The 26,968-nt window shown below is 46.9% G+C and overlaps 1 protein-coding gene across 1 annotated transcript; it reads right to left on the bottom strand.

Moving 5' to 3' along the window:
- Positions 1 to 1,706: 1,706 nt before the first annotated feature.
- RPUSD3 (RNA pseudouridine synthase D3) lies at positions 1,707 to 23,435 on the bottom strand. Its single transcript, XM_077451783.1, has 9 exons — positions 23,242 to 23,435; positions 20,834 to 20,988; positions 19,532 to 19,576; positions 17,749 to 17,845; positions 14,466 to 14,573; positions 10,809 to 10,893; positions 7,259 to 7,385; positions 5,167 to 5,306; positions 1,707 to 3,173 (listed from the first exon to the last, which is right to left on the bottom strand). Exons 1-9 carry the CDS (start codon positions 23,343 to 23,345, stop codon positions 2,979 to 2,981), a joined length of 1,056 nt encoding a protein of 351 aa, XP_077307909.1. The 5' UTR covers positions 23,346 to 23,435; the 3' UTR covers positions 1,707 to 2,978.
- Between the last annotated feature and the right edge of the window lie 3,533 nt (positions 23,436 to 26,968).

The raw sequence follows: 26,968 nt of genomic DNA, 5'->3' as shown, positions 1-26,968 counted from the left end.
GCCAATCCGATCCCACGCAGAGCTGTCAGAGGCGGCTTTGCTGTGGAGGAGGGTGCAGAGGAGACAGCCAACAACGGAAGCCCCATAGTAACTCTATGGGTGACGTCACTTCCCATTCATTTCACATCCGTTGTCGGCTGTGTCCTCTACAGAGCTTCCGGGGATCGGACCAGAGCGGCTTCAAAAAAGATATGTATATTGATTTCGTCTTTACAGGGCTAGATAGGTTAGTGTTAGATTGTGCATGCCTGTAAATGCAGGGAATTTAATGTTAGGCTGGACTTCTACTTTAACATTTTATTACCTGTTGATCCCATTAGTAGGTCCATTATTTTTCTACTTCCTTAAAATGGTGACAACGCTGATCGTTCTGCAGTGAAATCACAGCAGCGTTGGCATCCTGTGGACAGGGGATGGGTACTGTCCATGCCTCTGTTATTGCATGGCCCTTTAGCTCCTTCTCAGCCCTGAAGGGGGACTTTTACAGCCCACTATTGGATTTTAAAATACCATTCTGGATTTCAAGGGCCCTTTCACCCCACGAACGCAGCTGGCTACAGGTTGATGTTTTTTAAACTGCACTCCAGCTGCATAGACAGACAAAAATCAAGGTAATCCTATGGGCATAGCTCACACCATTGCAATGCACTTCAGCAATGTTAAAAAAAAAAAAAAAAAAAAAGTGCTACATTATTCTGCAATGCAAATGCAGGGAATACGCTACAAACATGCTTTGAAAGCGCCACACCGTGCCCTTTAAACCAAGAAAGCCAAGCCCTAAAACATACAGAAAAAATGCACTGCAAACTCAGTGCTAAGTGCAGCACAAAAGGCATTCAATGGCACATTGACACACACTTAAACACGTTTTAAATGCATGCAACCACGCAGTCAAAAATTTAGGGCCCTTTCACACCGAATGCAGTTGGATGCTTTTTGAACTGCACCCCAAAAATAAAGGTAATCTTATGGATATAGTTCACACTATTGCAGTGCAGTTCAGCGCAGTTTAAAAAAAAAAAAAAAAAGGAAATGCAGGAAATGTGCTACAAACCCATTTCATATGCACCACACCTGCACGGCTCCCCTATAAGAGCCCATTCACACCAGAAACCGCACATTTTTTGACTGCATGTTTACATGCATTTGAAGGGCATATGATGTGCGCTTGACATGCGTAATGCTTAGCTCTGCGTTTGCAGTACATTTTTCTATACGTTTTTGGGCTTGACTTTCTTTGCTTAAAGGGGCACAGTGCATTGCACGTGAAGCGCATTTGTAGCGTGTTCCCTGCATTTGCGGTGCAGAAGAATTCAGCATCCTCTACTTTAACTGCACTGCGTTGATGTGAACTATGCTCGTAGGATTACATTGATTTTGGGCTGTCTATGCGGTTGGAGAGCAGTTCAAAATGCATAAAACTGCAGCCAATTGTGTTTGGTGTGAAAGGGCACTAAGCCAAGAAAGACCAAAAAAAATAAAAAATAAACGCACTGCAGTGCTAAACGCAGCACAAAATGCATTGAAGCGCACTTCAAATGTATGTAAAAATGCAGTCAAAAGCACGCAGTTATGTGCAGTTTCTGGTGTGAATGGGCCCTTAGGAGGAGTGGCACGTCAATTCCTTTTTCTATAGGGTATTGCATATGTCTCTACCCCCCCCCCCCACCCCCCCCCTGACATTAACCCATGCTCTGAGGTCACCATTAGAAAAACTGATGTTTATTGTTGCATATTAAAAATAAAGATAACCAATAATGATTAATAGCACTAAGTGACACTGTTTTTTTTAAAGTGGTTGTAAACCTCAGACATGAAATAAGAACAAAGCATATCCTACTATAGTATGTACTTGTCTCAATTAAGAGCAACAGGCACCGTATGAATCACTTCTGACAAGTTTTCCTGACACCAAGATAAAAAATGGTGACGGGATGGACTTACAGCTGACTGACAGCCTCACCTCTGTTCCTGTGTGCTGTGTGAAGGGGGGGGGGGGGTGTCCCTTCCCTCCAATCAGCTCTCAGAGCTCTCCTCATTAAGCTCTGCAGAGTGTAACTTCAGCTCTCCACCCCCTTTTTCCTGAACTCTCAGACAAGCTTTAAAATTCAGCACTTTGAATGGCTGTAGAGAAAAGAAGACCTCAGATAAACAAATCTACATAAGTTGTATCTGTTTAAGTGCATGGCCTGAGGCCAGTCACTTCACTGGGTATTTGCAAGGGCTTACAACCACTTTAAGTTGCATTGTAGTTTAAAAAAAAAAAGAAAACCTTTTTCATGAATCCAGAATGAGACTGATTTTATGTGCATAGGGAGCAATCAAACTGTCCCCAAAAATATGTTTTCCTGTAGCTCCCTGCAGAAGAAGTCCACAGTGAAATCATGACGCAGTTGGAAATGGTTAAAGCGGAGGTCCACCCTAAAGTGGACCTTCCGCTCATCGGAACCCTCCCCCCCCTCCGGCGCCACAATTGGCACCTTTCAGGGGGGAGGGGGGTGCAGATACCTGTACAGTACAGGTATCTGCACCCACTTCCGGGATAGCTCTCTGCGGAAAGGGGCGTATATTACGCCCCTTTCCGCACGTGCCCGTCCCTTTCCGCAAGTGCCCCGCTGCCTGCTGGGAAAACACACAGATCCCAGAGGCAGCGGGGACCGTCCTTATTGCGCAGCGCGGCTCGCGCATGCGCAGTAGGGAACCGGGAAATGAAGCCGAAAGGCTCCATTTCCTGATTCCCATACCCAAGATGGCGGCGGCAGCACCCGAGAAACGATCTACAGATCGGCTTTGGGTGCCGACATCGCGGGCGCGCTGGACAGGTAAGTGCCACTATTTTAAAAGTCAGCAGCTGCAGTATTTGTAGCTGCTGGCTTTAAAAAAAAAAAAAAAAAAAAAAAAAAACGCGGAGTCCCGGCGGACTCCCGCTTTAATACAGAAATCTATGCACAGATAAAACAATGCTTGATGCAAGCAGGTTAGTTTTGCACCCTAAGTCCCAAGAGTGCCATTGTCCGCTGGAAGAAGGGCAGGGGTGGAGCCTGGAGATGTGCAGGGTACCTCCCTTGAGGATCTTTTGGCATTAGGAGCTGGTGAAGGTGGAGGTGAAGGGGCATCCGATGCATCTGCTGGCTTGAAAATTGCATCTTACGAAGAATCTTCTCTTCTACCCTCTGCGGAAAACAAAGACAAATGAGTCAGTTTGTTACCACATTGTTTAGTAAACTTTTCTGGTGTTGGATAAATACAATGGATAGGTTTTCATGTCCATCGATTTTCCTTAAAATTATCTATTAGGACAGGAAGTGATAGGCAATCTCTCCAATAGGGACACAAACAAAAATACAATTTTAGCAGTGAAGAAGGGTTACAGCAGCCAACAAAGTTTTATTGCTTTCTATCCCGGTGAACAATGCTTGCTACATTTTGTACAGGAATTGAGGGGAAATCTCCCAAACGGGATCACATGCAGAAATAAAATCCTGACGGAGATGTAACCCTTTCCTATGCTATCTAAAACTAGAAAAACATTTTTTCTTTGGATTCCGACTTCACCCACCTACTACTAACTACTCAGAGTAAATATATTGCAAGCGGGAGGCAGGAGAAGGCTAGGTAACATGCATGTATGTTACTGAATTTAGGGGTGCAACGGATCAAAAAAACCTCACAGTTCGGATCCTTCCTCGGATCAGAGTCATGGATGGGATCATTTTTCGGATCAGCGGATCAGCAAATAAAAAAGAGACTCCCCACTGTAATATCCACGTCATCTCCCCCCACTGTAATATCCACGTCATCTCCCCCCACTGTAATAGACATCTCACCCACTCACTGTAATATCCACAGATATCTCTCGTGTAACGACATATTCGGCGACCCATTGCAGTTTGCTACGGAAGGGACGTTCCGTCGCCGCCATCTTGCTACACCCCAAACTCGTCAACAGTAAGGATACACTAAGAAGGGAGAAAGTGGACATCTTGTTACACCCACCAGAGTTTTGCCTTTTACACGCATTTATAACAGTAAAGTGAGTTTATACAGTGAAATACATCTGACTAGATAGATGTCTAATTTTAAAAGCAGCGGCATCCCTCCTCACCTCACAGGTTTACTAATCTCACAGAAGTTTGCCGCTTTTAAAATTCAATATTTAACCAGTCGGACTGAGTTCTAAGTCATGTATTTCACTATATAAACGTAGTTTACTGTTATAACTACGTGTAAAATGTAAAACTCCAGTGGGTGTAACATGTCCGCTTTCTCCCTTCTTAGTGCATCCTTACTGTGGACGAGTGTGGGGTGTAGGAAGATGGTGGCGACGGAACGTCACTTCCGTAGCAAACGGTGATGGGTAGCCAAATATGTCGGTATACCCGCACTGTTTATCCACAGACAGCTGCTGGGTGTACCAAGATGGCCGCCGCTCCAGAGCTAGACCGAAGCTGTGCCCTTTTTCCTAAGGCCGAGGCAGCGGAGCATTCCGCAGATCGTATGGTGTGCCGATCTGAACAGCTTGACCCGTTTGGATCATGGATCGGTGACGATCCGCTGCACCACTAACCCGGCTTTCCTCCAGGTTTGGGGTATGCTCCTTACTTCCTTGTGTTGTGTTGGGACACAACAAGAGTTTATTTGGCGGCATATTTGAGCCAATAATTTTGTCTGAAACCTGCTGATCGGCTGTGTCCAATCACACACACAGACAAAAGTAGGGACATTTGGGACTTTAACTGAAGTGGTTGACTCGTGTATGAAATAAGGTCAAGTTTTATTATTGAAGTATATAAATACATAGCAGTAGTATAATTCATATAAAAGTTAATGGATAAATGTTACCATATTTGTACATATGCATAACAGTGTTACCATCATGTTCATAAATGTATACAAGGTTAGCACATAACAATGCTATGTAGCATGGTCAATTCACATATCAGCTGGCAGAATAGTTGATAATTGAATTACCAACTACGCTGCCAGCTGATATGTGAATTGACCATGCTGCATACCATTGTATGCGGTAAATCTGCATTGATTGGTGCCTTTTATATGTACCTGCAATTCAAATTTTGGCAAAAAGAGAGAAACAACTACTCTTCTGCTCAATAACATTACTCATACTGGAAATGTGACTCCTAAGAAAAGCAGCCAAGCACGTACCTGAGTCTGTGGAAGCGCCAACTCAAACGGAATGTAGGCATCCTTTCCCAAAATCTTCGCTACCCGCGCACTATACGTGTGATCACCAAGTATTGGACAAAACTTCAGGGTGCATTGAACCAACAGCTGCTCTCTGAAGACTGAAAATAAAAGAATTAAATAAAGTAACAATAATGATTAATGCAAATTTACCTCCTCAAAAGGAGCAATGCCATTTTTACATGGTGAGCCTAAAAGATCATGTTCAACACACCAGGGGGGGTCAAATCACCAACGCTTACCGAATAAAATATTTGTACGTTTTTTTTTTTGTTTCTTTAGAAAACGTTGGATGCGATATTCAAAGTGTCCACCACCTGCACCTAAACAGAAAGTTTCGCTTTTAAGAACCCTTAAAAAAAAAAATTGGGAGGGGGAACGGGTACCTAGTTTGGGGAGGTACGAGCTCCCTGTTTCACTGGAATCACCTAGGTCATATGTGTCAAACACAAAGCCTGTGGGCCAAATCCAGCCCATTTCATGTGGCACCCCCTCGTCCCCCACTTTATCTGGACAGTGGGCAGCAGAGAGGAGGACACTATATCTCTGTGGCTCTATATGTGCCATCTTCCTCTATGGTCCTTTTTTTTTGTATAGTATTTTTTCTTTCAGTAGGACAGAACCCCTCTGGCACACTATGTGCTCCTCTGTGCAGCCACTGAGTGGCTCGTCTCTACCCACCTCAGCAGTTGTCAAAAGAGGACAGGGGTCCTCCTACAGATCCTGCACCCCTCTTTGCAGCTACAGCAACTCTTAGTCTTGGTGTACTGTATACCATCTGTGTACAGAACACCTCCAGGTAGCCATATTGCATTGCATTTTATAGAAAATTACAGCGGCTGCAGACTGAAAAGGAAAGGTAATTTTTAATAACATTCAATTACAATAGGACTTGTGTTGCAATTGTATACCTTTTATTATTTTTTCTTTATTTGCTATTTTTTTCCCCCCACAAAAGTGGAGTTACCCTTTAACCACTTCAGCCCGGACCATTTTGCTGGCCAAAGACCAGATCATTTTAATATTTTTTTTTTTACTAGTAATGGCATCCATCAGCGATTTTTTATCGTGACTGCGACATTATGGCGGACACATCAGACATTTTTGGGACCATTGTCATTTATACAGCAATCAGTGCTATACAAATGCACTGATTCCTGTGTAAATGACACTGGCAGTGAAGGGGTTAACCACTAGGGGGCAGGGTAAGTGTTAAGTGTACCCTGGGGAGTGTGGCTACATGTGACACGCCACTGATCTCTGCTCCCGCTGACAGGGGGCAGAGATCAGTGACACTGTCAGTAGGCAGAAGTTTACATTAGCATCTCCCCATTCTTCCTCCCGTGAGACGACTGTGGGTATGCCCACGGGACCCACGTCCCGACTCAGGTCCTGGCCGGCATGCACGTGATGGTACAGCGGCAAATTTAAAGGGACGTACCTGTACGCCCATTTTCCTGTCGGTGCCATTCTGCTGACGTACATCAGCGTGCGCCGGTCGGGAAGTGGTTAAAGGCATGCATTAAAAATGGATATTTTTAGCGAATTGCCTTTTTCTGACAACACAGGAGCACAACCAGCAGTCAAAGACAGAGCGTGGTCACCCTTTAACAGGAAGTGCCTGCACAAGAACATTAATGGCAGGGAATTATTTTAATAAAAAATGCAGATTCAGAAATCTTGAAAAGGAATTCTGAAATGACATTAACTTGTTAAAGCTTCTATGAGATTTTAGTGATTGGATTTACATTTACAGCACTATGTACTCATTCTCAAAAATCTGGTGCGGCTCTGAATAGAAGCCTTCCAGTTTTTATTCTCAAAGCTTAATTAAACAAGCTGAAGTACGAAGCTGATTGGCTACCATGCACAGCTGCACCAGATTTTGCGCTCTACAGTTTTAGTAAATCAGCCCCACGCATGCCGCCTTTGCTTGCTGGCCACATTACAAAGTGCAGTATGGGGGGGGGGGGTTCCAGGACAGGCAGGCGTCTCACCACCGACTATCACCGACTATCATTGAGTCTACAGACTGGTTATACTGTAAATGTACCTGTCATGGGCTGCAGCTGTAGTAAAGAACAACCATCTGCAGAGTCCAGAACCTTATAGAGTGTCCGTGTCTCCTTCACCTCTCTCCTCTCCAGGCTCCCTTTGGATGGATCCGTCACTGGAATGACCTGTACAAAAAAAAAAATCATAAACTGCACCTACACCGCATAGAATAATCAACAGATCCGATTAGATCATGCCTCTTCCTCTAGCAAGATGCTAATGACATTTTTAGTAAAATCTTTCTGCTTTCATACTTTATTTTAGAGCCAGTAACATTATCACTAGGCCTCTGTGCTTCTCTATGCAATACCATCAGATCATGGCTGGTGGGAGGGGCCAACATGATGCTGTACATACAGTAGCTTACACAACGCACCTCAGTTCTCCTCTCAGAATCCTTCTCCCAAGAACCAGCCCACTGCTTGCTTTGGGAATGGAGTTATGCAAATATCAATGTGCCTTGATGCCTGGATGTCAGGCTGGATGCGTGGGTATTCCCAGGCAGGGTTAATTTGCATATAGACTAGGGGGTCGACTGATATAGTTTTTTCAGGGTTGATACCGATTTTCAGGCTGCCTTTCGGGCCGATGTACAGAATACCGGTACCCGATATCGATTGTCACCGTCATCTTCCACCAGATGCAGCATATCTCTTGCCACTGTCACCCAAATGCAGTGTGTCACTTGCCACCTGCTTCCCTGGCTTTTGGCCAAGTTCACGTGTAGTATCTGTTCTTAACAGTTGCCAGAGGAGGCGCTGTGCAGGGGCAGAGTTATGCAAATCTGATGGTGCAATTGTACCCGGACAGCCTGTCTCGGTAGGGGCCACATTAAGGCGTTCTCAGGATGTAGAGGCCAATGATGGTCATATCTGAGCAGGCTTGCTAGTTGCTCCTGGTGAGGATGGGTGCTGCATTTGGTATGGCTGAAGTTCTGGGTTATTCCGGCCTTCTGGCTAGGAATGGTGTGGTTGCTGCTCCTGTCTGCGTCCGGTGGAGGAGGTGGTGCTGCCCTGAAGAGGGGTCGGGGTGGTGCCATGCAAATCCGCCGGGTTGATGGGGGTCTGGAAGGGCTGGTACCGGTGGAGGCTGCTTTATAGTCTGCAGCTCTTCCCGAGAAAACCTGGAAGGGCTCTCTATCTAGCAGGGATAGAAGGTCGCACTGGTCTGGCTGAGGGTCAGACCTGAAAAGAAGCCCATGGTGTATGTGCCCCTGAAGTGGCAGTCCAGGGGTGCCGTACAATCACTGTGAGTGAGGGTCACTTTGATTTATGGCACCATGGTCGCTGCACCATACCACACTTTTTCCACCTACCTCCTGGGCCGGGCCTTTTGGCTGGGACCTGAGGAATTTTTGATTCCTGGCTGGAGGGCCTGGTCATTGTTTTACACAAATGATTACTTTTCACTCTCCTCTCCACTTCCTTTTTATTTAAACCCATGTTTGTCCCTTTTTGTATTTTTATGTTTGTACACGTTTTTGCACGTGTGACTGGTAGGGTGTGGGCCCTCGGGCCTGCCCTGAAAGTCTTGGGAGGGGGTGGACATGGCCTTCTGGCTTGGTTCCTCATCTCTCTCATGGGGTCTCCCTTCGGGGGAGCCCCACCAAGTACTTGGGTGGGTCTGTTTCGGCAGACCTTCCAGAGAAAGGGCTCCATCTGGTTTTGGCCAGATGGACCACGTGAAAAAGTCCCCCAGTCCCCATCTGGAGCCTCACGCCCCCCGGGGATCAGGGCAAAGCCCTCTGCTTTTAGAGGGCTTGGGTACACCCGTTGCACATTTTTGTGTTTCACTCTTTATGTGTGCGCACATTTTTTTGCCACCGGGTGAAGTTTGAGTGTGTTTCACACGCCAAAAAAAAAAAAAAAAAAAAAAAACCTGCCACTGTCATCCAGAGTTTTTGTTTTTCTTTATTCATTAACCACTTCCCACCTGGCCTATGCATATATACGGCCGGGTGGGAGCCGTCTACTTCTAATAGGACGTTCAGGAACGTCCTTCAGAAGTAGCGGGATCGCGCGCGCGTGCCCGCGCAGCGGCGCGATCCCGATGTGCTCGTGTCACCCGGACACGGCACATCTCAGAACGGCAGGAGGGCTCTGTGATTGGCCCTCCTGATTACATGACGGCCGTGTCCAATCAGAGAGAGCAGATTGCTGCAGCCGGCTGGTGATCAGTGAGTATGAGCTGTTTTTTACAGCTTTTTACTCACCGATCATCAGTCTAGTGTCAACACACAACACAGTGTAAACACAGTCCCCACATATGTCCCCAAAACACACATGTCCCCAAATAATAAAAACACATGTCCCTAATAATAAAAACACATGTCCCCCACATATGTCCCACTAAAATCACATGTCCCAATGATTATCTGCACACATATGTACGTGATCACCTGCACACATATGTACATGATCATTTGCGTACATATGTCCGTGATCACACAAACCAATTATTATACACTTAACGGAATTTTTTTTACCAAGAACATGTAGCAGAATACATTTTTGCTTAAATTTATGACAAAATTTGATTTTATTGGATTTCTTTTAAAATAGAAAAAAGAAAATATTGTTTTTTTTCCAAATTTCCGCTTTTTTGCGCTTATATCGCAAAAAATTAAAAACGGAGTCATGAATAAATAACACCAAAATAAAGCTCTATTTGTGCGAACAAAATGATAACAATTTCATTTGGGTACAGTGTAGCATGACCGCGCAATTGTCACTGAAAGTGCTAGAGCGATGAAAGCTTAAAATTGGGCTGGGAAGGAAGGGGGCGAAAGTGCCCTGTATTGTAGTGGTTAAAGTATTTTTTTTCAAAAAAAAATATTGCATTTGAAAGATCGCTGCGCAAATACAGTGTGACCTAAAATATTGTAACAACCACCATATTATTCTCTAAGGTGTCTACATTTATATATATATATATATATATATATATATATATATATATATATATATATATATATCTTACCTGACCCCTCGAAAGTCCCACGCTCGCCCCCGACGTCCTCTTCACTGCTCAGCCTGGCCGCTGATTGGCTGGAGTGGATGGATTGAAAGCAGCGCAGCCATTGGCTCGCGCTGCTGTCAATCACATCCAATGACGCGGTGCGCCGGGAGGCGGGCCGAGTGATACAGTGAGCGGCTATAGCCTCTGGCTGTATCACGGGAGCACGCCCGCAAGTGCTTCTCACCATGCGAGGGAGCTTGCATGAATGTGAGTACTTGCGGGGGGGGGGGGGGGGAGCCGAGACAGCCGCCGAGGGACCCCAGAAGACCAGGTTCGGGGCCACTCTGTGCAAAACGAAATTAGATTTCAATATCCTCCATCCAGAAAATGAAGTGAGTACTATCCAACTTGATTCTAATGAACAATGGGAGAAGCTCACAGTGTGCAGTGAAATCCGAGTAAGGAATTATCGTCCAGCAGAGGAACCTGTACAACTGTGCAAGCAAGACTGAAGAGGAGGCCGGAGTTCAGCTTTACCCACCGAAGGACCACAAGCTGTTCAAATCCACAGAGACATCAAATCAACTTACCAGCCTTAAATCTTTAATATCTTCCTCCTTCAGAGCCACTTTTACATCGCCCTCCGCTGGGTCTGGCACCCCCAATGTGATTGCACTGAAAAATAAGAGGCCATTACTACCTGCAAGAAATTTTCATGTTCTCCCTGTGCCTGCCTGGGTTTCCTCTGGGTACTCCGGTTTCCTCCCACACTCCAAATGCATGCTGGTGGGTTAAATGGCTCCTGTCTGTTTTTAGGGACCTTAGATTGTCAGCTCTTTGAGGCAGGGACTAATGTGAATGTATACAGTATCTCACAAAAGTGAGTACACCTCTCACATTTTTGTAAATTTTTTAAAATATATTTTCATGTGACAACACTGAAGAAATAACACTTTGCTACAATGTAAAGTAGTGAGTGTACAGCTTGTATAACAGTGTAAATTTGGTGTCCCCTCAAAATAACTCAACACACAGCCATTATTGTCTAAACCGCTGGCAACAAAAGTGAGTACACCCCTAAATGAAAATGTCCAAATTGGGCCCAACGTGTCAATATTGTGTGGCCACCATTATTTTCCAGCACTGCCTTAAACCTCTTGGGCATGGAGTTCACCAGAGCTTCACAGGTTGCCACTGGAGTCCTCTTCTACTCCTCCATGGTGACATCACAGAGCTGGTGGATGTTAGAGACCTTGTGCTCCTCCACCTTCTGTTTGAGGATGCCCCACTGATGCTCAATAGGATTTAGGTCTGGAGACATGCTTGGCCAGTCCATCACCTTTACCCTCAGCTTCTTTAGTGAGGCAGTGGTCATCTTGGAAGTGTGTTTGGGGTTGTTATGTTGGAATACTGCCCTGTGGCCCAGTCTCTGAAGGAAGCGGATCATGCTCTGCTTCAGTATGTCACAGTACATGTTGGCATTCATGGTTCCCTCAATGAACTGTAGCTCCCCAATGCAGCACTCATGCAGCCCCAGACCATGGTTGCCGCCACACACGCTTGACACACTCTGACTCATCAGACCACAGGACATGGTTCCAGTAATCCATGACCTTAGTCTGCTTGTCTTCAGTAAACTGTTGTTTGCAGGCTTTCTTGTGCATCATCTTTAGAAGAGGCTTCCTTCTGGGATGACAGCCATGCAGACCAATTTGATGAAGTGTGCGGCGTATGGTCTGAGCACTGACAGGCTGACCCCCCCCCCACCCCTTCAAACTCTGCAGCAATGCTGGCAGCACTCATACGTCCATTTCCCAAAGACAACCTCTGGATATGACGCGGAGCACGTGCACTTAACTTCTTTGATCAACCATGGCGAAGGCCTGTTCTGAGTGGAACCCGTCCTGTTAAACCACTGTATGGTCTTGGCCACCATGCTGCAGATCAGTTTCAGGGTCTTGGCAATCTTCTTATAGCCTGGGCCATCTTTGTGTAGAGCAAGCATTCTTTTTTTCAGATCGTCAGAGAGTTCTTTGCCATGAGGTGCCATGTTGAACTTCCAGTGACCAGTATGAGAGAGTGAGAGCGATAACACCAAATTTAACACACCTGCTCCCCATTTACACCTAAGACCTTGCAAAACTAACGAGCCACATGACACCGGGGAGGGGAAATGGCTAATTGGGCCCAATTTGGAAATTTTCACTTAGGAGCGTACTCACTTTTGTTGCCAGCTGTTCAGATATTAATGGCTGTGTGTTGAGTTATTTTGAGGGGACAACAAATTTACACTGTTATACAAGCTGTACACTCACTACTTTACATTGTAGCAAAGTGTCATTTCTTCAGTGTTGTCACATGAAAAGATATTAAAAAAAATTTACAAAAATGTGTGGGTGTACTCACTTTTGTGAGATACTGTAAAGTATAATATATATATATATATATTGTAAACACTATATAAATATTCATTCCAATTGTAAGGTCTGTAGGACATGAACAACCTTCAACAAGACATTGTACCCGCACATAAAGGAACACAAGGGGGGCGCCAGCTAAGTGCAGCATTAATAGGTTCATTATGCTTAAAAAGCCAATTGCAAACTCACAGAAATATATAATCAAAGATTTTATTTGCAGCCATGCCACATTAGATGGAGGCTTCCCACCTGGTGCAGGAAAGTTGCAGATAAGCTCTTTGATTTTATTATTCTGTGAGTTTGCATTTGGCTTTTTAAAGCAGTTGTCCGTTTTTTTTAATTATTGGAAGCCAAAGGCTCACACTAGATTACTGCACAGATCTGGAAGAAATACACAAATGATCCCCAAGATTCTAGGAAGAATAAACATGACAAATGTATTTAGGCAGTATATACCTATCCTAGGGTTAAGCTTTAGGGCTAACTCACAATCCCAAATCGCAGAGCAGCCACAGCAATTGAATGCTCCGGCCGCTCTGCACTGCTGGCTAGGGGGCAGTGTGGTGCACAAATCAGCACATCGCACTGTCTTTTTTTTTTTTTTTGGACCGGCTTTATTTCAAGTGTACAAAACTTACACTTCATTCACTGCAATGTTGGGCAGCGTGATCATTGCAGCGTGATTTGGGTGGTGCGCTGCAATAAATGCAGCATGTCTGCATTTTGGCGCAGTCCTAGGCTGCCTTGCAGTGTGAATGAGACACATGGGGAACAATTGTTTCCAGTGTGTCCCTGCGGTGACAGACGTTTTACCATGCGATAAAACATCTGTCACTGAACATGTGTGAACTGGCCCTTAAAGCGGTAGTAAACCCGCACATTTTTTTTTTTTTTAAACCTGCAAAGCAAAAGGCATAATGAGCTAGTATGCACCGCATACTAGCTCATTATGAAATACTTACCTTAGAACGAGGCCCCGACATCTGGCCCGATCCACGCCGAGGGAGCTGACATGCTCCCTCAGCGTTTCTTCCGGGTATCGCGGCTCCGGCACTGTGAGTGGCCGGAGCCGCGATATCGTCACTCCCGCGCATGCGCGCGGGAGATTTCAGTCCGGCCGCTGCCGGATTTTGACGGCGAGAAACCCCTTGTGCGCATGCGCCGCTGCAGTCAGCGGCGCATACCGAGGGGAATATCTCCTAAACCGTACAGGAGATATTTTTTTTACCTACAGGTAAGCCTTATTATAGGCTTTCCTGTAGGTAAAAGTTAAAAATGTGGGTATACAACCACTTTAAAGCGGAGTTCCAATTAAAAAAAATATTGCAGCTGCTGACTTTTAATAATCGGACACTTACCTGTCCCAGGGTCCAGCGATGCAGGGGAACGAAGCCCCGCTCATCTCCCCCTCCTCTCTGTGGCACCAGCATTGCCACTGTGGGCGCCTGGCTGTGGCTTCACAGCCGGGCACACACTGCACATGCGCGAGATGCATTGTGACTGGCCAGGCAATCATCTGGGACCGGCGACGTGTCCCAGATGGTTTTAGAGAGGGCGTGGGGAGAGGTGAACTTCCTTCCGGCACCGCGGTGCCAGGGGGGAAAGCTGGAATGCTCTAAAAAGAGGGCCCCCCCCCCCAAAAAAATGACATGCCAAATGCAGCATGTCAGGGGGTCACCTTCCCTTAAAGAGGAAGTTCCATATTTGGGTGGAACTCCGCTTTAAGTAAAACAGTTGCTTTGCCCTATACAGGTACACTTGGATTTTTTTTGGCATCGTACATAACGCTTGGACATCTTGGGTATCATTTACAGGACACAAACTTACCGGAATGTTGTAAATGGTTTCTTTGCTTTGCGACACTGAGAATAAAAATCTTCAAAGTTCTTGGTTGTCACATGGCAGGTGGAGAGAAGGACGAGCCCGGAGCTCTCCCTACAGGAGAAGCAAGAAGAGCAGGTCACAGCCATCCTTCAGAAGTGCCTTGGTAGGAGTTCTACGTCCTGGTAGGGGTGGGTTGTAAAGCTGGCCATAGACCAGTATAATTTCTTTAGAAAATGTCAATTTTTGGAACGTTCGTTCCATTTACTAATGGCTAGAGGGGTCAAGTCGATGGTCGTTTTTGTTTAAGCTTATTGATGAGAACATTGGAAGGAGGCTCTTGGGAGGAGCTGTGAAAATATCAAAATACCATGATGGGTGTCGGCAGGTAGGCTATAATTGCAGGAAGACCACCCTAGGTAATGCCTACATGTGATGCCGATTCTCCATAATCGAAAGAACTGAATTCCAATGAATTATGGGGCAGGCCAAGAATGGGACAGTCAGGCTGGGAAAAAAAAGCTCTAGATGATGCTTGTAACAGACCCAACCAGGGCAGGGGCTTTTGGACAACCAGGGCTTTTGGAGGAGACTGCAGGGTAGCCTCTTGCCTACTGACTATGGGCCCTGGCACTTTAGGGAGCTACAATCATGGAAGGATGTCCTGTTATATAATGGAAGATGACATGTTATTACCACATGTAACAATCAAGGAAGCCAACCTGAGATTCAGTGAGAAGATGGATATGGAAAGAAAGCAGGTTTACCGAGATCTGTTGCCGGATTGTCTGGGGTGGTCACTCCCTGACTAATCAAGGCTTGTCTAGGGGCCTAGCTGTTGATTAGCTGACTGTTTTATTAGATCACTGTTTAATTAGTATACTGTTAGGCTGGCCATACATGTTAAATCTTCTTGTACAATTTTCCTTTAGGATTTACCAAAAACCATATAATAATATGTGGTCAAAAAAAAAAACGAAACAACTTTCAATTGTAGCCAATTAGGCAGGCCCTTGCACTACATAGTTTAAGGTAAATCTAAGGCCGCGTACACACGGGCGGACTATCCGTCCAACTAAGTCCGTCAGACAATCCGACAGACAGTCCGTCCTACTTTTGAATGAATGGACTTGACCACACACGACGAACAGACAGTCCGCTGAAAGCTTGCGCGATGACGTGTACAGCACGTACGACGGGACTAGAAATTCGACGTCCAATACACTGCAATGCAACCTTCGGCCGTGTAAATCCTTTCTGAGCATGCGCCATACTTAGTCCGTCGAACTAGCCTACTCACGAGCGGACTGTCCGCTGAAACCAAGTTTGGACGGACAATATTACGGAAATTCCGAAAGACTTACCGTATATACTCGAGTATAAGCCGAGATTTTCAGCCTCTTTTTTGAGGCTGAAAGTGCCCCCCTCGGCTTATACTCGAGTCATCGCTGTCTGCCCGCTCGATCAGCGTGTCGAGCAGACAGACAGCGGCCATTCTATAATTCAAAAGCCGCGCCTCCGGCTCCGCCTTCGCCTGTGATAGGTGGAACACTGAATTTCCCAGCAGCCTGTGTTCCGCCTATCACGGACATCGTCTCATCCTCGTACTACGGACGAGGATGATACGATGTCCGTGATAGGCGGAACACAGGCTGCTGGGAAATTCAGTGTTCCGCCTATCACAGGCGAAGGCGGAGGCGCGGCTTTTGAATTTTACAATGGCCGCCGAGGCGCCGACGAAGAGGGCACGGGACGGAGGCAAGGCAAGGCACGGCACGGGACGGAGGCAAGGCAAGGCACGACACGGGACGGATACAAGGCACGGCACGGGACGGAGGCAAGGAGGCAAGGCACGGGACGGAGGCTCGGGACAAAGGCTCGGGACACAGGTAGGCTGGACACACACACACACGGATGGATGGATGGAGACACACACACACACAGGGATGGATGGATACACACACACACAGGGATGGATGGATGGATGGAGACACACACACACAGGGATGGATGGATGGAGACACACACACACAGGGATGGATGGATGGATGGAGACACACACACACAGGGATGGATGGATGGATGGACACACACACACACAGGGATGGATGGACGGACACACAGGGATGGACGGACACACAGGGATGGACGGACACACACACAGGGATGGACAGGCATGTCTCACCCTCGGCTTATACACGAGTCAATAAGTTTGCCAGTTTTTTGGGGGGTAAATTGGGGGCCTCGGCTTATATTCGGGTCGGCCTATACTCGAGTATATACGGTAATCCACCAGACTGTCCGCTGAAGCCCACACACGAGCGGATTGTCCGCTGAAACACGTTTCAGCGGACTAAGTTGGACGGACAATCCTCTCGTGTGTACGCGGCCTTAAAGGAAAATTGTACAAGAAAATTGAACATGCATGGCCAGCCTAAGATGTACTGATGATATTGCTGTTTAAAAAGTTTGCATTGTTTAGGATAATGTGATCAAGCTCTTGTCTGATTTTGTGTGGTATATATTCTGTGTGAGCTTTCAATAAAGAGTCCAGTTTTCACCCAAGCTAGTGTCGTCTAGTTCTTGGGTGTAATATTCAGCAATAATACCTGTGACATGGGAATTTATAGATAGACGACTCCTATCCTCATATTGGATTAGTGGTTCCAAATTAATAATAAACTACTGCAGTAGGGAACAGACACAAAAGATACGCTCAGCATCTTTCCAAATAACTGTTCTGCTTTGTTATGACGCAATTGAAGGTTTTTATACATGATTACATAGCTAGCGCATCAATATTACAATTGTACGTTTATGGTAACAAGGTGCGTAACATAGGCAGACTAATTCTAATCAGGACTCCAGAACGAATGTGAACACGCAATGAAAACATTATTAGTGCCGTGTGCACAGTGAGGGCATTGTGCAATACATACAAAATAGAATACAATTATATACAGAACTTACAAATTTCCTTTACAGCCTGGTTCCTGGTTCCAGAGTGAAGGAAGCTGTATCTTGGCGGAGGCACCCAAGCAGTCCGCCACAATGCTGGATGTCCTCCAGCCAGGTAATTAGGCGGGCACTATCAGCCTTGCTGCAGCTTCTGCTGCACATTGTGAGAAGCTCGCAGGGTGCAGTGAAATCAGAGTAAGCAATTACAGTCCAGGAGAGGAGCCTATACAACCATGTAAGACTGAAGGGAAGGCTGGAGCTCTGCTGGAGACTGTAAGAATACAGTAACATACACTGAAAATAAATGATAATAATAATATAACATACATACTTTGGTGCTGCTTTCACAACATGCAGTTCAGGTTTGATCTCCAATAACTGCTGTAGATCTGGAAGTATAGACACCAGGGAGATCTCTTCTGAACTGCCTACAGAGAAAGGAAACATTGTTAACAGTAAATAGCCACAACACCGCATTATAAACTCCAAAGAGGGTACCAGAATTCTGCACTCTATCCAAAAAAAAAATAATAATAATAAAAATAATGGCTTTAGACACTTTAAAAGTTTCGTATAGGTTAGAAAAGGTGACCTAACACCCTACACCCCCACCAGTCCCCGCTGTACTTACCTCCATGAGTGATGATCCGTCAGTACCCATGCAGCCAGTGTAGCAGTCCGGGGATTAGAAATCCTCGCTCTTATGCCTTTTCTGTCTGCAGGGATTCCGGGATGGATCCGAGTAATGCTCTGTGCGGGTGCTGATCAATCAGAATCACTCTGATCCATCCTGAAACCACTGCAGAGAGAAGAGTGGGGGATTTTAAATCATCGGACCGCTATACTGGTTGCCTAGGCGCTGAAAGCTTATCACCCACAGACATGGCCATCTTTACTATTGATTGGACCCTGGGCAGACATTTTCCTGGGCCCGCCCATGCATTTTTGTGCTCCACCTGCTCTGAGAGTAAATAAATAGCAACTAGACTCAAAATCAGTTTATTAACTCAGATCAGGCAGTGATTGCGATTGGCTGCTAGAGGTCACAGCACGTGACTTCTGCTTGTTAATTGGTTGCTAGAGATTACTGTACATCAATATTGCTCACTGATTGATTGCTAGAGGTTACTGCACTTTAGTACTGCTCACTGATTGGTTTTTAGACTGTATCCAGGGAGGCATGATATACATATGAATCCCACCTCTATTTACTTACCAATGCAGATGGTCCAACACGATTAACATATTAATGGTGCCGCTATTTACATAGCAATGCCGGTTATTTACATGTAAACACAGGGTGTGCAGGTGAGTCATCTGTACACAACAATAGGGCAGAGCTGGGCAGCATTAGTGACAGAGCTTCACACTGAGATATCAGAACACAGCACGGGACTAAAACTTCAAGGGACAAGGGAATTTAAACTGGGATAGGTGGTAAGTAAGAGGCAGCTGCTTTGGGCCCGAAAACAATGACAGGGCCCAGGGCAACTGCCCCTTCTGCTCTGCCTTCAAGACGGCCCTGCACACAGAGTAGGTAAAGGAGGGACCGGGGATGTGGGGAGGATTTATGGTGTAAGTTCACCTTTTTATTTTTTACTGAAAGGGTAAACTTACACTTTAAAGCTGAACTTCAGGCAGAAAAAACAAACAAAAAAAAACGTAACTTCAATATATTCCTCAAAAGCCACAGAGAAATAAAAATCCACTTTCTGTGCACCAAACCCAGATATTACTTTGTTCATGTTGCATTTAGTTATTACTGTGCTGTACATAGCCTTTGCAGAGAGCAGAGCTGTGGGAGGGACCCACAAGGCTCCACCCACTACAGAAAACTACAGGAGAGGGAGGAGACAAGACCAGTCACCCATCACAAGGAGAGAGAGCAGCAGTGATTGGTCTTTATTATAGGAAGTCTCATGCTGGATTACGGCACAGATCAGGGAGAAATGCACAAAGCTCACCAAGATTCATAGGAGAATACACAAGACGAATGGATTTAGACAATATTTGCTTATTCCGGAGTTCAGCTTTAAAGATTCCTGATCAGATCTTTGGGTTACATCAATGTGGAGTGGGGACAGGTTGTCATTATTATATACATTGGGTCGTACCTGCAATCGACAGCCCTTGTGGTTTGTTAATGGCGAGGAGCGGACCTGAAAACAGGACAATATTGTAGTCAGTAAAGACAAAATAAAAGTTGTATTCTAGATCTAAACAGGAGAACATTAAGAGCCGGTTAACACCAGTCGCAGTGTGAGAACATACGTGAAAGTGTGTGAATTCCCACACCGCATGGGAATATGCTGCTGGCTGCAGATGAGCGAGTGATATTAATTTCTAATTGCACCCCCATGGATCTTGAAAATGTGGTTGCCAGGGGTATAGCTACAGGGGTCGCCCTTGCCAATGCCAGCCTAGGCAGCTGGATGGGTAGGAGTACCAGCACCTGGGAGGCTGGAGGACAGGGGTGGGTAGCCCCTACTGCACTGGCTGCTCTTATGTCTCACATTTCCCGCCCGTGGTCTCGGCCAGCTACTCTGGGTCCCTCTCTCCTGCTCCTTACAGCGCCACTCAGTCCAGTGTCCTCCCCAGTCAGAGTCCCACGCCCCCCCCGAGTTGGCTCACACTGCCCTGCACACTTCTCCTGGGCAAACAAACTTTAAGCACACAGGTACAGCCCTATGAGAGCCAGCTCCCTGGGGGTCAGCGCAAGCTTTTGTCTGCCAGCCCCCTCCACCCCTGTCATACACAGATCTCCCTTGGAGATATTCTGCTCGCCCTGTCCATGCTGCTGCTGGAGGTGACCATGGATGGGTGCCCTGCAGTTTGGTCATGGTGAGTGAGGTTACCCCATATCCCCCACACACCATCCCATACCCCACTCCATCTTCCCTGGAGACAGGGACCCCATCTCCCACTGGGGACATGAACCCCACTTTCCCTAGGGGCAGGATTCAGATTTTCGCTAGGGACAAGGAAGCCATCTCCAGATTATGCTGGCGTCCCCCATCCTGGCACCCTAGGGTGGCTGAGAGGGCAGTAAAATCTGAACCCCCAGCCATGTGGGAATTTGGGAGGGGGTGTACTAGCAGGGGGTCGCTGGATGCCAGGGGGGGGGGGGGGGGGGTTCTAGCAGTACCAGTGTGGGGTGGCTGGAGGCTGAGGGGGTACAACACTGGCAGTGTAAAAATTTTAAGAACGTCTCTCATTGGAGGCGAGGGCAGGAGGGGGTGTGTCCCCCTTGCAGCTGAGCCTGGAGACTCAAAGCTGTTAACCTCCCATAGTGCTGGAAGTTCAGCAACAGGAAGAGGACAGGGCAGCACTGCAGGGAAGATTTCTACAGAATCCAACCTGCACATCAGCGAGTACCCCAGGCCTGGTAGAGCGCTGTTCTTTGCGGTTCAGTTTACCTTCCCTGTAAACGACATTTTGAGCCAGATGCTGGCACAGCTCCTCCTTGCTGAGTTTACGGACGGTAACAATCCCTGGGTTCCTCAGGATGCTGCGTTGGTCTTCCTTCTGATCCTTCTTCGTTTTATCCGGGGTTTGCTGAATCTCCTGATACCTATCACAAGGGAAACACCAGCATGATAAATATTCCCCCAACGTGACACCGGAACCTCACCTTCCTATAGACATCCTATGGAGTCGGTGGGTCCAAACAGGAAATCCAGAACAATAATCCATTTATAGTTTCTTGTAAGGATGAGCTCCGATGTGTTCGCACAGCCCGCATGCAGAGCCCACCAGGAAGTTGGCACTGCGCTAATCACAGGCAGCGAGAAATTGTGCTGATGTGCGGCTGCAGAGATCGGGAAATGTCTCACTGCCTGTGATTAGCGCAGCGCCGACTACCTGGTGGGCTCTGCACGTGGGCTGTGCAAGCACGCCGGAGCTCATCCTTAGTTTCTTGTATGCTTCCTGTTTCCAATAGGGCCAGTTCACTTCAAAGTGATTTTTCAGTTGTAGGTGGAGCCTGGCGCTCAGAGTCACCCATTGGGTGACCATACAATCAGATTGTACAGTGCATGGCTATACTTATATCTCCAGCACTGAGATCTCCCTGTCACAGTGCCCAGCTCTGTTCCCACCAACCTTTGTTTGGTACGGATCCTCCTGTTACATTCTCCATAAAATAAATAAAGAATCCAGCAGGGATGGTGGGAACCCTTCATATTGAGCACAGCAGTGTACAGCCCCCGGATCTCAGTGCAGGGATGGTGGGAACCCCTTATAATGGGTGCAGCTGGTATAAAGACCTGGGAACCCTGTACAGAGATGGTGAGAACCTTATATAATGGGCACAGCTGGTGCACGGACCTGGGAACTCAGTACAGGGATGATGGGAACCCGTTATAATGGGCACAGAGGTGTACAGACCTCTCATAATGGGCACAGCAGGTACAAAGACCTGAGAACCCAGTACAGGGATGGTGGGAAGCCCTCATAATGGGCACAGTGTTGTACAGACCTGGGAACTCAGCACAGGCATGGTGGGAAGCCCTCATGATGGGCACAGCAGGTGTACAGACCCGGGAACTCAGCACAGGGGTGGTGAGAATCCCTCATAATGGGCATAGCAGGTGTACAGACATGGGGACCTCTCATAATGGGCACAAGCAGGTGTACAGACCCAGGAACTCAGTGCAAGGATGGTGGGAACTCCATAATGGGTGCAGCTGGTATGAAGACCTTGAAACCCTGTACAGAGATGGTGGGGACCTTATATAATGGGCACAGCTGGTGCACGGACCTGGGAACTGAGTACAAGGATGATGGAAACACCTCATAATGGGCACAGCGGTGTACAGACCTCTCATAATGGGCACAGCGGTGTACAGACCTCTCATAATGGGCACAGCAGGTATAAAGTCCTGACAACCCAGTACAGGGATGGTGGGAAGCCCTCATAATGGGCACAGTGTTGTACAGACCTGGTAACTCAGCAAAGGGATGGTGAGAATCCCTCATAATGGGCACAGCAGGTGTACATACCTGAGAACCTCTCATAATGAGCACAGCTGGTGTACATACCCAAGACCTCAGTGCAGGGATGGTGGGAACCCCTTATAATGGGCGCAGCTGGTATAAAGACCTTGGAACCCTGTACTGAGATGGTGGGAACCTTATATAATGGGCACAGCTGGTGCGTGGACTTGGGAAATCAGTACCAGGATGATGGGAACACCTTATAATGGGCACAGTGGTGTACAGAGCTATCATAATGGGCACAACAGGTATAAAGACCTAAGAACCCAGTACAGGGATGGTGGAAACCTCTCGTAATGGACACAGCAGGTGTACAGACCTGAGAACCCAGTACAGGGATGGTGGGAACCTCTCATAATGGGCACAGCGGGTGTACAGACCTGAGAACCCAGCACAGGTATGGTGGGAACCTCTCATAAGGAGCACAGCTGGTGTACAGACCTGAGAACCCAGTACAGGGATGGTGGGAACCTCTCATAAGGAGCACAGCTGGTGTACAGACCTGAGAACCCAGTACAGGGATGGTGGGAACCTCTCATAATGGGCACAGCTGGTGTACAGACCTCTTATAATGGGCACAGCAGGTGTACAGACCTGAGAACCCAGTACAGGGATGGTAGGAACCTCTCATAATGGGCACAGCTGGTGTAGAGACCTGAGAACTCTCCGTAGAGATCTCACCAATGTCCACCAAACTCTGAAATATCAGTTTTGGCTGGAGGGACACATTCTTTATCCGCCTATCCATGCAGGATGTACAGGCAATGCAGTCATACTGTCCTCTCATGTCACCTTCATGTCCCTGTAATCAGGTAATAAAAGGACTCACCAGGGCACGGAGTGCTTCCTCCTTGTAGAGGGGATCTGGAGGGCTGCAATGTGACGGATCAGCCCACACACAGGCAGACAGATCCTCTTCCAGGGTAGAGCCATCCTCAGAGTCCCATCACCTCCCTCTGCCCATCAGATGTCAGGACAACACTGCACATGCTGCCTTCCTGGAAGCTGACATTTTCCTCCCCACTGAGCATGTGCCAACTGCAGCAGAGCATACTGGGAAATGTAGTTTTTTTAATATGTCTACAAACCAGGAAAGATAGTGTAGCAGGTCTTTCCTTTTTCTTTTTTTCCCCCCTTTTTTTTCCCTTTCTTTCATTTCGAGAGCACGTGAAACCCTTTTGAAGCACTTTTATATAAACTGTAAAAGTTCCAGATTAGGATCTCTCAAAATGTGATGGCCATCTCATCTTTAGAGACACTGTGTAAGTGTGCCCTAGGACTGTGCAATGATGTAGCCTACGCTAACTAGTGTGTGGTAGCGTTTGAAACATTCACCAATGCAAAGACCAGGTTGGTCAGGACAGGAGGGACAATAAAAGCGCGTGTCACACCTATATCCGTGTTTTCTGCAGACATGACATCTTCTTTGGGGATTTCTTTAGGTAGGGGTACCAGAGAGGACATACGGAAAATGCCTCTCATGCAGCCGGCTCACTGCATTTGGATTGGGAAGTTGGGCCACAGCACTGTCTGGAAACAGAAGGGCTGTGATGATCTCTTCCTGGAATTTAAGGAAGGATCCAGTTCATCCTGAAGCTTTGTATAGCACATAAGCATTCAGCAGAGTCAACTGGAATAAATATAAGACCCTTTTCTGTACCAGCGTCTGGCCTTATGAACAATTAGGTACGGCGCCAACAACTGGTCTTTGAGGTCCACCCCTCCCATGTTAAGGTTTTATTCTTGGACAGAGAGGGGTTTCTCCACAACACTAGTCGCCATGTGAATTTGGACCGTCGTGTCTGCGTGAAGGGAGGACCAAACAAAAACATTCTTATTATCCCTCCACTTCACAGCGAGCAAATTATTACATCTCAAGCAGGCGCACTCCCCCAGTCTAAGACGGGAATCTACAGGCGGCTGGGGTAAGCCCCGGCGATTAGATTGCACAGTGCCACATGCGCAAATTCCATGATCAAAGAAGTGACTAAAAAGTGGCACGCTTGTGTAATAATTGTCTACATACAAGTGGTACCCCTTTCCAAAACAGGGTGATACCAAGTCCCACACAATTTTTCCAGCGCTCCCTATGTAGTCTGGGCAGTTCTCTGGCTCTACGTAAATATCTCTTCCCTTGTAAACCATAAAACTACATGTATAGCCTGTTGCAGGAAGGAAAAAGTGCTTGACTCCCCTGTCAATACTGACTGTGAATCCCTCCCGCAGCTCTATTGTGTTCTACCAGAGCCTTCCCTGCTAGCAGAACGTGCATAAAATCCGACAGGCTGGTTGTACTGAAGTCGATCGACTTTAGTACAACCAGCCTGCCCATAGATGGATTGATTCTTGACCAGTCCCTGTTGAACTGGCTGAGATTTGATCCATCTATGGACAGCTTTAGGCCAAGAACATTGTTTGCATCTGTCTCCTACAGGAAAGTGTTCTCTAGCTGATAAGAGTGAGATTCGCCCTGGCCAATCACTGAGAGGTTTATGACAGTGATGTGGGCAGGGGAGAAGAATAAATATTTAGAGAGACTCAGAAGGAGCCTTTCCCTCCCAGGCTTTGCTTGGAGAGTATGTAGTGGTGGATGGTCCCTTGCTTGGAAAGTATGTAATGGTGGACAGACCCTCGTCTTCCATGCTTTGCCTGGAGATTATGTAGGGGTGGATGATCCTTTGCTTGCGAAGTATGTAGTTCTGGATGGTCCCTTGCCAGGAAAGTATGTAATGGTGGACCGTCCTTTGGCTGGAGAGTATGAGAAGGTGGATGGTCCTTTGCCTGGGGAGTATGTAATGGTGGATGGCTCCTTGCCTTCCAGGCTTTGCCTGAAGGATATGTAGAGGGGGATGGTCCCTTGGCTGGAAAGTATGGAATGGTGGACAGTCCCTTGCCTTCCAGGCTTCGTCTGAAGAGAATTTAACGGTGGATAGTCCCTTGCCTGGAAAGTATGTAATAGTGGGCAGTCCCTTGTCTTCCAAGCTTTCCATGGAAAGTATGTGAATGGAGTAGGTGAATGGTTCTTTGCTTAGAGAGTATGTAGTGGTGGATGGTCCCTTGCCTGGAAAGTATGTCATAATGGACAGTCCCTTGCCTGGAGAGTATCAAGTGGTGGGTGGTCTTTTGCCTGGAGAGTATGAAGTGGTGGATGGTCCCTTGCTGGAAAAGTATGTAATGGTGAACAATCGCTTACCTTCCAGGCTCTGTCGGGAGAGTATGTAAGGGTGGATGGTCCTTTGCCTGGGAAGTATGCAGTGGTGTATGGTCCCTTGCTGGGAAAGTATGTCATGGTAGACAGTCCCTTGCCTGGAAAGTATGAAGTGATGAATGGTCCTTTACCTGGAGAGTATGAAAGAGCCTTTCCCTCCCAGGCTTTGCTTGGAGAGTATGTAGTGGTGGATGGTCCCTGCCTGGAAAGCATGTAATGGTGGACAGTCCCTTGTCTTCCAGACTTTACCTGGAGAGTATATAAAGGTAATTGGTCTTTTGCTTGGGGAGTATGTAGTGGTGGATGGTCCCTCATCTGGAAAATATGTAATGGTGGACAGTCAATTGCCTTGCCAGGCTTTGCCTAGAGAATTTGCAAAGGTGGATGGCCTTTTGTCTGGGAAGTATGTAGTGGTGGACAATTCCTTGCCTTCCAGGCTCTGCCTGGAGAGTATGAAGTGGTGGATGGTCCCTTGCCTGGAAAGTATGCAATGGTGGGCAGTCTCTTGTATTCCAGGCTTTCCCTGGAGAGTCTTTAATGGTAAATGGTCATTTGCCTATAGAATATGTAGTGGTGGATGATCCCTTGCCTGGAAAGTATGACATAGTGGACAGTCCCTTGCCTGGAGGGTATGTAGTGGTGGATGGTCCCTTGCCAGGGAAGAATGTAATGGTGGACAGTCCTTTGCCTAGAGAGTATTTCAAAGTGGATGGTCCTTTGTGTGGGGAGTATGCATTGGTATATGATTCCTTGCTGGGAAAGTATGTAATGGTGAACAGTCCTTTACTCTCCAGACAGAGCCTGGAAGACAGAGTATTTAAAAGTAGATGTTCCTTTACCTGGGGAGTATGCAGTGGTTCATGGTCCCTTACCTCCCAGGCTCTGCCTGGAGAATTTTAAGTGGTGGATGGTCCCTTACCTTCCAGGCTTTGCTTGGAGAGTAAGTAATGGTGGATGGTCCCTTGCCTGGAGAGTATGTAGTGGTGGATGTTCCTGGTCTGGAAAGTATGTAATGGTGGACAGTCCTTTGCCCGGAGAATATAGAAAATTGGATGGTCTTTTGCCTGTGGAGTATGTAGTTGTGGAGGGTCCCTTGCCTTCCAGGCTTTAACTGGAGAATATGTAGTGGTGGATGATCTCTTGCCTTCCAGGCCTTCTGCCTGAGTAAGATACAAGTCCAGAGGCCCTTTCCTCCGAAGGCCTGCTGTCAATGACTGCCCTGGGTAAAGGTCCAAAGAGTCCTAAATATATTTGTCACCCCCACCTACCTAATCTGCATTAGCCTGTGACATTGGTTAAAGATACCTTGAGATACTAATAAGCATATCAAATTTTGGTGTTATTTTTT

Source organism: Lithobates pipiens, unplaced genomic scaffold (assembly GCF_037356315.1).
Source record: "Lithobates pipiens isolate NorthernLeopardFrog02 unplaced genomic scaffold, aLitPip1_a1.2 Scaffold_23, whole genome shotgun sequence".
Lineage (NCBI taxonomy): Eukaryota > Metazoa > Chordata > Amphibia > Anura > Ranidae > Lithobates > Lithobates pipiens.
This window is presented reverse-complemented; position numbering and strand designations above follow the sequence as displayed.

Coding starts and splice junctions, on each gene's coding strand:
- RPUSD3 (XM_077451783.1), bottom strand. CDS start 23,345: ATGGCTCTACCCTGGAAGAGGATCTGTCTGCCTGTGTGTGGGCTGATC. Junction 20,989..23,241: donor AGGAAGCACTCCGTGCCCTG/GTGAGTCCTTTT, acceptor CCCTTGTGATAG/GTATCAGGAGATTCAGCAAA. Junction 5,307..7,258: donor ACAGCTGCAGCCCATGACAG/GTACATTTACAG, acceptor TTTTATTTTCAG/TCTTCAGAGAGCAGCTGTTG.